This window comes from Triticum urartu, chromosome 3A, assembly GCF_056163025.1.
Source record: "Triticum urartu cultivar PI428250 chromosome 3A, HENAU_Tu73, whole genome shotgun sequence".
NCBI classification, from domain to species: domain Eukaryota; kingdom Viridiplantae; phylum Streptophyta; class Magnoliopsida; order Poales; family Poaceae; genus Triticum; species Triticum urartu.
In genome coordinates this window covers 434363596-434374346 of record NC_141875.1, presented here as the reverse complement: position 1 = coordinate 434374346, position 10751 = coordinate 434363596, and the positions used below count along the sequence as shown (strand labels likewise).

Sequence of the window (10751 nt, the reverse complement as noted above, 5' to 3'; positions counted from 1 at the left end):
GGCGGAGTCCGGGAAGTGAACATGGTGTTGGAGTAATGCTTGACGTAGGTTGTTCTAGGATCACTTCTTGATCATTAGTTGTTCGACCGTGCTTTTGCCTTCTCTTCTCGCTCTCTTTTGCGAATATGTTTAGCCACCATATATGCCAGTCGCTTGTTGCAGCTCCACCTCATACATTTTACCCTTCCTATAAGCTTAAATAGTCTTGATCGCGAGGGTGTGAGATTGCTGAGTCCCCGTGACTCACAGATACTTCCAAAACCAGCTTGCAGGTGCCGTTGAACCGTGCAGATGACGCAACCAAGCTCAAGGAGGAGCTCGATGAAGATCTTGTCCTTGTGTTGTTTCGTTCCAGTTGATAAGCAGTGGAGCCCAGTCGGGACGATCGGGGATCTGTGTAGCATTTGGGGTAGTCTTTTTTTATTTTGGTTCCGTAGTCGGACCTTGAGTGTATTTGGTTGATGTAATGCTTTAATCATGTAATTGTGTGAAGTGGCGATTGTAAGCCAACTATGTATCTCTTTCCCTTATGTATTACATGGGTTGTGTGAAGATTACCTCACTTGCGACATTGCTTTCAATGCGGTTATGCCTCTAAGTCGTGCTTCGACACGTGGGAGATATAGCCGCATCGAGGGCGTTACATTCATAACTATCTTTGCAAGCTAGCTAAAGAAGCTTCTTTATCAAAAACATAACCCTTAGGAATAACGGGCAAGTCTTCATCATCACTTTCATCAATATTATCAGATTCAATATTTTCACTCTCTCTAACCCTAACAAGTTGTTCATCAAGAAATTCACCAAGTGGCACAGTAGTATCAAGCATAGAAGTAGTTTCATCATAAGTATCATGCATAGTAGAAGTGGCATCATCAATAACATGCGACATATCAGAACGAATAGCAGAAGTAGGTTTAGGTGTCACAAGCTTACTCAAAACAGAAGGTGAATCAAGTGTAGAGCTAGATGGCAGTTCCCTACCTCCCCTCGTAGTTGAGGGATAAATCTTGGTTTTTGGATCTCTCAAGTTCTTCATAATGATAAGCAGATATAAATCCCAAGTGAATCAAAGAATAGAGCTATGCTCTCCGTCAACGGCGCCAGAAAATAGTCTTGATAACCCACAAGTATAGGGGATCGCAACAGTTTTCGAGGGTAGAGTATTCAACCCAAATTTATTGATTCGACACAAGGGGAGCCAAAGAATATTCTCAAGTATTAGCAGCTGAGTTGTCAATTCAACCACACCTGGAAACTTAATATCTGCAGCAAAGTATTTAGTAGCAAAGTAATATGATAGTAGTGGTAACGGTAGCAAAAGGTAACGGTAGCAAAAGTAATGTTTTTGGTATTTTGTAGTGATGATAACAATAGCAACGGAAAAGTAAATAAGCGAAGAACAATATATGGAAAGCTCGTAGGAAATGGATCAGTGATGGAGAATTATGTCGGGTGAGGTTCATCATGTAATAATCATAACATAGGGTGACACAGAACTAGCTCCAATTCATCAATGTGATGTAGGCATGTATTCCGAACATAGTCATACGTGCTTATGTAAAAGAACTTGCATGACATCTTTTGTCCTACCCTCCCGTGGCAGCGGGGTCCTAACGGAAACTAAGGGATATTAAGGCCTCCTTTTAATAGAGTACCGGACCAAAGCATTAACACATAGTGAATACATGAACTCCTCAAACTACGGTCATCACCGGTAAGTATCCCGATTATTGTCACTTCGGGGTTAATGGATCATAACACATAATAGGTGACTATAGACTTGCAAGATAGGATCAAGAACTCTCATATATTGATGAAAACATAATAGGTTCAGATCTGAAATCATGGCACTCGGGCCATAGTGACAAGCATTAAGCATAGCAAAGTCATAGCAACATCAATCTCAGAACATAGTGGATACTAGGGATCAAACCCTAACAAAACTAACTCGATTACATGATAAATCTCATCCAACCCATCACCGTCCAGCAAGCCTACGATGGAATTACTCACGCACGGCGGTGAGCATCATGAAATTGGTGATGGAGGAAGGTTGATGATGACGATGGCGATGGATTCCCCTCTCCGGAGCCCCGAACGGACTCCAGATCAGCCCTCCCGAGAGGTTTTAGGGCTTGGCGGCGGCTCCGTATCGTAAAACGCGATGAATCCTTCTCTCTGATTTTTTTTCTCTCCGAAACCAAATATATAGAGTTGGAGTTGAGGTCAGAGGAGCTCCAGGGGGCCCACGAGGTAGGGGGGCGCGCCCTAGGGGGGCAGGCACGCCCCCACCCTCGTGGACAGGTGGTGCCCCCTGGTCTTCATCTTTTGCAAGAATTTTTTATTATTTCTGAATAGATGTTCCGTGAAGTTTCAGGTCATTCCGAAAACTTTTGTTTCTGCACATAAATAACACCATAGCAATTCTGCTGAAAACAGCGTCAGTCCGGGTTAGTTCCATTCAAATCATGCAAGTTAGAATCCAAAACAAGGGCAAAAGTGTTTGGAAAAGTAGATACGATGGAGACGTATCACACAACTATATGTCAAAGCATCAATGTCAACCAATGAGGGTTTGACTAATTTTGAAGTATCAGTAGGTTCTGCACAACATGACCCGCAAACATGTGCACTCCTTTCTTCTTTGCCTGCATAATGTCATCCTGCTCCAGCTTACTTGTGGCCTATATTGTATATATTGATGGCAAGTACCAAAAATGAAAAGGTTTCTTCGCTAGAACATGAATAATGAAGTTTTTTATGCCCATTGGCGGATTAAAAAATTGATGTAGCATTTCTATGCCTAAATTATTTGCCGACACCGAATATATTACATAGCAATATATTCTCTACTCTATATATGGCAACTATTAATCCAGATACAGTACCCTTGGTCATCTGTAAGCACCAACCACCCAACAAGTATCTGATGAGGTTTATATGCACTTGTTAATATCCATAATATGATTGTTTAATCTACATGTGTTGCTTTTTTGCTGGTTTGTTCTATTTGAAATGCCAGTTCCTTCACGATAACATCAAATAATACACATAACACACTAGTAAGTACAAATAGGAGAGTGGAAGGGGCGTGTCCTACCTGGCATCGCCTCAGCTTTCTCTCAGGAGGCGCCACAGGAGTGGCGCCCCAACCACTAGTATGCTCTAAGGGCAATACCAATGTCATTGCAAGAGGCCCACCATCATTCTTAAAGCGACCACCTCTCAATCTTTTCTTGTGATGCCCGAGTCACATAATGACACCGACGTGTTACAACGGTCTCCATCGTTTGCAAAGTTGTGTATGGAAGAAGTTTCTCTATGCAACTACACCATCACTAGTCACGAGTACAACATGGACTATTATCTTTGAGATGTTATATCTTTTTGTGCGTGACCTTCCTTGAGACCATCTCTAAGCCATTGGATGAGAAAATATATCACTTTTTCCAAAGACAATAATAAGCCACAAAGGAAGAAGGCATTTGGAGTGCTCCAAGTCTGTTTTGCAGTTGTCCGAGACATTGTGGGAGGACATGCAAAGTATGGGATGCGGAGACATTATAGGAGGTCATGACTCATGACAGTTTGTGTGATCATGCATAATGTAATTGTGGAGTATAAGGGTGACGAAGTATATCACCATATGAAATTTGAGCAGATGTGTGATTCTTTCCGACTTCCTGGGCAGAATCTAGCGACAAATACTCGTGAGCATGAAGTGGGCGATTCGAGAGGAAAACTATATGTCTGAATAAGTTGAATTCAAATTTGAACTTTATTGCAGAACTCCATGTTTGGGTTGTACTTCGTAATATTTATTTTTTGAATTATTGTTGCATTCAGATATTCGCACAATATAATTATGGACAAAGGAATGTGCCCACGGACGTTTTTGGGTGTCCAATGTTTTTTATGTTGTTGAGAAAATTTGGGTGTCCATTTTGAATTATTATTTTTTGAGATTTTGGTCCATTGTGATGGACGAGATGCTGCTTACACGGGTCAAGCCCGACAACCCACTTGCAGGTGGTTCACTCTCTGAACCTGGGCCTGAGGGTACGGATACTCATTCTCAACAGATTGAGCCCATTCGCAGCTGGCGTCGATCCTGACGCAGAAGAGGATCCGCCTGACTGAAGGAGGCGCACGTCCGTCGACAGAGAGGGAGCCACCTGACCTGATCCACAGGCGCGCCGCGGCCAAGCCGCCCGGATGTGTGGTTCTCCCGGCGCCCCTCGATTCCCTCGTCCCCACTGCTGCTCTCCCCGTCGACGACAACGCCAGCGCCACCACTCTCAAGAGTCTTAAACCCTCACTCCTCTCCTTCCACCACCTCTCCACACACACCATCTCTGTCAGACATGGCGCCTTCCGCGACCTGCCCTCTCCACTCCATGGCATCCGTCTCCCGCGCTCTCCGCCCGCGCCCGCGTCTCGCCGCTCCTCGTCTCGGTACGAGCCCCTTTGAAGGGTTTTTCCCCCCACTTCTCCGTTTGTTTGTCTGACCTGGTTTTGCTCGCGTGGATGCAGGGTGCGGACTGAGAGTTGGATGCTCTGTGCCAGCATATGGAAGTGCTGCCACGGAGAAGGCCGAGTGGGGATTGGCCATTGCGCCCTCACCAGCGACCACTCTTGTTCCGGTTGTCAGGTATAATGCTAATTGGACTTGTGAAATTGATCGTGTCTGGGAATGGATTGCCTAATTGCTGGGTTTTATTTTGTCAACACAGTTGCTTTTGTCGAGTGTTGACTGGTCACTATATATACGCTAATGTGAGGTAGGGGAGTTCTATATTCCCACCTTCAACTATATAGTTTTTTTTTACCAAGATAAAATTCTGAACGCTTTATTTTAGTGGTCAAAGAAATAAAGATCCTGTGTCAGAGCTTGCCAGGTTGCAAGTTTTGCAACATGGGAAGATCAAGCTACAGTGTGGGTCATGGTCATGCTCAATTTGGTCCTAGGGTGTGGGGTTCAGGCGCATTGCATGTTTTGGTCCTGGCCTATTGGGGTAGTAGGCATAGGGAGACGTTCGTTTCTTAGGTTTATTGCACTGAACAAACAGTACTCAATGAGTGACTGCAGTGAAATGCGTACAGTTATAGGTGCAATGGAATTCATTTACCTCTTTGCAAACTGATTGCACTTGTCTGTATCTTTTGGTTTGAAGTAAATGGCCATTTTATAGTGATACAACACCAACCAACATTTTTTCCCTTTTGTATTAATAACTCTAGTGGTCAAATTGTTGCTTTGCCATTAGTCCATTACCCACCAGTGAAGCTACTGGTATTTACATTAGTCATGCAATGGAATTCATTTACCTCTTTGCAATCTGTTGAACTTCCATTTCACGCTTTAATCATAGTGCAATTTCTTTTCTAAACTGCATTTTTTTCAATACTTAAATTGAAAATCAGGTGAACAAGTTGTTAAAATTTGTTGCAATGTCTCAACATAAAAGATACTTTATCATGCCCGCCTACCAATACTCTTCAACCACATTTATGCATCACGAAAAGATCCCAAGAAACTCATAGATGTGCAACAGGTAGACAGGTTTTTGCAGGTGCATGCTTAGTTAGTTCTATTCAGGTGCTCACTTAGTTATCCTTTTGCAGGTGCCCACTTAGTTATTTCTTTGCAGGTGCACATTTTCTAAAATGAGGCACATCAATGATTTTATCTTAGATGCACATCTATGCAATTCGGAATTGTGTGTATCTAGACCTACCCATGCAAGCGAAAAATCCACATTCCTCGTTGCTATGTCATGACATCTTCAGTTTTTATTTGAGAGCATTATCGACTATTTGTAACTTTCTGATTAATTTCGCTGATCACTTTTGATAGCTATAAATTATCTCTCCAATTCGTGATATTTGGCGGACTCAGTTTGCCCGTATAGTTTCGTATGAAGATTGAAGAACCATCATCAAATAGCATTAACTTTCTCCAAATAATTTGATTTCGCAAGAACCATCTTAGCTGTGATTTTTGGTCTTTCTTGATTCTCTCATTTGTTTATGCTCCTTGATTGAAGCCACCTGGGCTCAAGGCTCCGTAACCTACTTTAAACGCGATAAGGGAGGGTTCTTCCTCCTTGCTCGCATTTTTTGTATGCTTATTGACCAGATAATTCAAAAATATAATTAGTTTCCGTAAAATTTAAAAACAATTTGTTGTTTTCTCAGGAGCCGTCAAATTTTCTGCAAGGCAGAAGCTAACATTTCTAGTAACCTGCCAGCGAGCAAGCCTACTGGAGCAAGCCAGTACGAGAAAATAGTTGAGCTACTCACTACTCTTTTCCCTGTCTGGGTAAGTTGCTATGAGAGCTTCTGAAAAATTTCAGTTCTCTTGTCTTTAACTGTGTAGTCTCTTTCATTAATTTGATGCAAATCTTTGTAAATCTAGTAACGTGGAGATCACCTTTTGCAGGTCATATTAGGTACAGTTATTGGCATCTACAAGCCATCAATGGTAAACTTTCTCTCACCTATCAACTCTATTACTATGTACTCACAGCTAATGCCTTAACATATTGTATGTATGGTTTCCTACTTTCCTTGGACCTACAGGTCACCTGGTTGGAGACTGATCTTTTTACCGTGGGCCTAGGATTCCTAATGTTGTCAATGGGACTAACATTAACATTTGAAGATTTCAGGAGATGTTTAAGGAATCCATGGACAGTATGTTTCTGCCCCTTGGCCGCATGTATTTGTATAGAAATATTGACGCAGTTCTGTACTTAATACCTTATGAATTGATGTAGAATCTCTTTTGTATGTTCACTGACGTAATAGCTTCTTTGCAGGTTGGTGTGGGATTTCTTGCGCAGTATTTGATCAAACCTATGCTAGGATATGCTATCGCATTGGTAATGCTGACAATAGACATGCATAATACTGTTGATTCAGTTTTACATAATTTAGTGATTGTGGATGTTTAAATTTGTGATGAATAGTCGTATTGTTAGTTTGTTTCTTAACCAACAATTTCTGTATTGCGAAATGAAGTATTTAATTTAAATATTATAATACGTACTAACAATGTATGCACCAAAGGACCAACCGATGTAAAGTTTGATCACTGATCGCATAGTAGCAGGCTCAAGCAATTGTTCAGTCTTCATGACATGCTAAAATGACACTCTCTTTATACATGAGTAACAAGTGTACATGCGATATTCCTGTTTCATCTTTTAGTTTTTTCAAAAGCAAGCAGGTCTCTGAAGAAGTTTTCTTACTTTTGCTACTTACAAACTAATAATGTAGTAATAAGTTAATGTAGTAATAAGTAACAAACAACATATGGTTTCTCATAAATTGTTGCACCTTTGCATGGTGTTATGCAGACCATTTTCTGTGCTAAACAGACTTATGTGAGGACTTCCCAGTTCCCATGTAAAGTTTAAATGAAAACGAGGATAAATGACTCAAATTAATGAACCGGTCTAATATGCTATGCCCCGAAAAGATTTTAAAGTTCAAGAGTTATCCCTGGTTTCAAACTTTCTGATGTTTTCCTCTTATTATATGTCTTGAATTTAGTCAGCGTGACTGACTTTGCTCATTTTATTGTGCACCTCATTATCTTCTTAGTTTTTCAATTACTTTATGCTTGAGTTTAGAAATGTATGAGTTATGTTGGCAAATTGTTTCTCTTTGTTCATGGCTAATCTATTTTTAAACCTAGAATTGCTTGTACAAATGAATATTTGCACTAACATGTGTGCATAAGCCTTCTTCTTTCAGTGTATAATTATCTGCACCTAATTTGCTTTCCTATTTTACAGTCATTGAAGTTATCTGCTCCTCTTGCAACTGGTCTTATTTTGGTCTCATGTTGTCCTGGTGGTCAAGCATCAAACGTTGCAACTTACATATCCAAAGGAAATGTGGCACTTTCAGTTCTTATGACCACGTAAGCTTTGGATATTCTTTGAGAAAAGGCATTTGTTTGGTGCTTGTTTTAATCTATTTATCCATATACGGATGTACCTCCGTCTCTCTTGAATCCCTTCGCCCATTGTGGAAATGAAGCCTTTAGTATTGACTTCTGTTGCAGTTATTAGAATTCCACTAGTGTGCTAACTGTTTTCAAAATTCGCTGTATTATGCGTCACAGAATTTGGGTTATTTTGCATAAAAAGATTGATCTACATTGGTTATTGATATTCTCGCCTGCTTCCATCATAAGTACTAGCTGTCAAATTTATCTGAAGCGATCAACTTAGCACTTTCTGTAGTCCGTACCAAAAATTGCTGCCTACCATGATGGCACACACTGGTTTCAGGCTGCAAATAGGACTTACTATTGAGGATAACATGGTGTAAGTGAAAGTGCAGAATACTTTTTGAATGGGTATAATGCGCCATGTCAATCATGAGATTCTTCTAGCTGTGATTTTTCTTTAAGAAGTTTCTCTGCTGAAACTGAGCAGTGAGCAGCAAACTGTTACTTGCAAATTACTTATGTGGTGCCATTCTGTTTGATTTAATCCAGTAACCTCTTAGATGCCCTCTTACTTTATCTGCTTCCAGTACTATTCTAACAAGATTTTTCTGAATCTTCCAGTTGCTCGACTATTGGTGCTATAGCGATGACACCACTCCTTACTAAACTCCTTGCTGGTCAATTAGTCCCTGTTGATGCTGCAGTAAACACACTATGATCCGTATCTTGAATCAACTGCTTGCTAGTTTAATTGATCAAATCTTAGTTAAAATAAACTCTTTTTGTGCAGGGCTTGGCCATCAGTACTTTTCAGGTTGTTTTAGTACCGACTATCGTTGGAGGTGAATCTTAATTGAAGATCCATTGTACATTATTGTGGCATCATAGAAATGCCTTGTTTGACATATGTTGTGACACTATTTCTGTTTAATTTGCAGTGTTGGCACATGAGTATTTTCCCAAGTTTACCGAGCGGATTATCTCCATAACACCACTGATAGGGGTCATCCTCACCACCTTGCTTTGTGCTAGCCCTGTAAGTCTGTAAACAAACGATCTAATGCTTCAAGCCTTTCTTTCAGCCCATAGTCCACGCTTTGTGTCCTGATGAGAAGACGAGTGGAGTTGTTGCTTGAGTTAATTAGAATGCATTTTGTTGAACTTTAACCTAAATAATGTGTGCTCTCCACAAAGTTTGCAACTTTTATCCCATGAAATGGTGACATTGCCGACATGTAGTACTCATATACTGTTTTGAAGTTCTTATTTTTCAAGTAAATGTTATGCTCTTGTTTGTGATACAGTGCTACTTTCTTTCACTATTATTAATTGAAATTTTACATACAAGATTGGGCAAGTCGCAGAAGTGTTGAAAACTCAAGGTGCTCAACTTATTCTCCCTGTTGCTCTGCTGCATGCTGTTGCATTCGCTCTTGGCTATTGGATCTCGAAATGGTCTTCTTTCGGGGAATCAACTTCTAGAACCATCTCAATTGAGTGTGGGATGCAGGTACACAGATATTCAAATGCTCAGATTTAATATTTTTCTTATCTAGCCGTAGCACTTGTAAGGCCTTTAATAACATTATGGTTCTTGTATTATTTACCTGGATATTAGGAAGGTAAATGTAGTCAATGTATCTATTTAATGCAGTCTTTCGTGCAGTTCCTCATGTAGTTGTTGCTGAAATATTGATGTCTAAATGTGCAAATATGTTATATCTGTTTAATTGTGGTGCACACCAAAAGACCCAAGGATAAGGATAAAGATTTGCCTAGGTTTACATTATCAACACCCTGCTAATTGACCGAGGTAGTTGATAATGTACCTCTTATTCTCGAGTAGTAAATTTCAGTTTGCAGAGCATCAGAATGTGCATTAGCTGGATTGATTTTACTAGTGCATATGAAGTTTACAGCCATTTTGAACACACTCCATGTGTTTAATGCCCTTTTTGTGCTTAATAGTGACATACATTCTTCATGTTTGCAGAGTTCTGCGCTTGGATTTTTACTTGCCCAAAAGCACTTCACAAACCCTCTTGTTGCTGTTCCTTCTGCTGTCAGTGTTGTGTGCATGGCGGTAGGTTTTCTTGTCCTCTCCCCCTCATAATTCTGTAGTCACTAGTAAGTACATTATTGCGTGGTGGTTCATGTCAATATCTGACTGTTCTTTTCTTCACGACAGCTCGGAGGCAGTGCTCTCGCAGTATTCTGGAGAAACAGAGGCCTTCCAGCAGATGACAAGGACGATTTCAAGGAATGAATGAAGCAAAAACAATCCTAGGCTCCAGCTTCTAGTCGTTCCATGTTTTAGTTGAGCGTGGTTACGTCAGAGAATTTTTTATATTCCCATATTTTAGGTATGTAAAACACAAAACAGGATAAGGACGTTTGTTTATTCTAGATAATTGATTATTGGTAGGAAGGACCCTTGTTAATGATTTAGGCAAGGCTTTGCAATTAAGTTTGGTGTGTAATGTATTTTTCATCTTCTAAATAAATAAGCTGCTTCTCAGACAAAGCAGTAATTCGTTTATATATATGGTGTTATGTAGTAGGCCGGTCATATTTGTTGATTGGGTAGCAATTTAATTTGTGAGTCTCTTTGTAGGTTTTTAAAAAAAGGAGGTTTGGTTCTCAAATATTCGGTTACCGTACGTAAAAGCCTGCATCCATACCTGGGCCAGCTGGAAACAGAAGACATTACAGTGAACTATTGTTAGGCAGAATCATGATGAAATCAGTAACGCTGAACTCTGATGTCCCTCCCTAGTCTATTTAT

General features: G+C 40.4%; 1 protein-coding gene across 1 annotated transcript; it reads left to right on the top strand.

The window, feature by feature from the left end:
• The first annotated feature begins 4134 nt into the window (after positions 1 to 4134).
• On the top strand, positions 4135 to 10505 carry BASS2 (Sodium Bile acid symporter family). Its single transcript, XM_048707856.2, has 13 exons — positions 4135 to 4458; positions 4537 to 4654; positions 6202 to 6325; positions 6446 to 6487; positions 6586 to 6699; positions 6825 to 6887; positions 7806 to 7933; positions 8588 to 8669; positions 8757 to 8808; positions 8905 to 9002; positions 9315 to 9476; positions 9960 to 10049; positions 10155 to 10505. Exons 1-13 carry the CDS (start codon positions 4368 to 4370, stop codon positions 10230 to 10232), a joined length of 1242 nt encoding a protein of 413 aa, XP_048563813.1. The 5' UTR covers positions 4135 to 4367; the 3' UTR covers positions 10233 to 10505.
• The last annotated feature ends 246 nt before the right edge of the window (positions 10506 to 10751 follow it).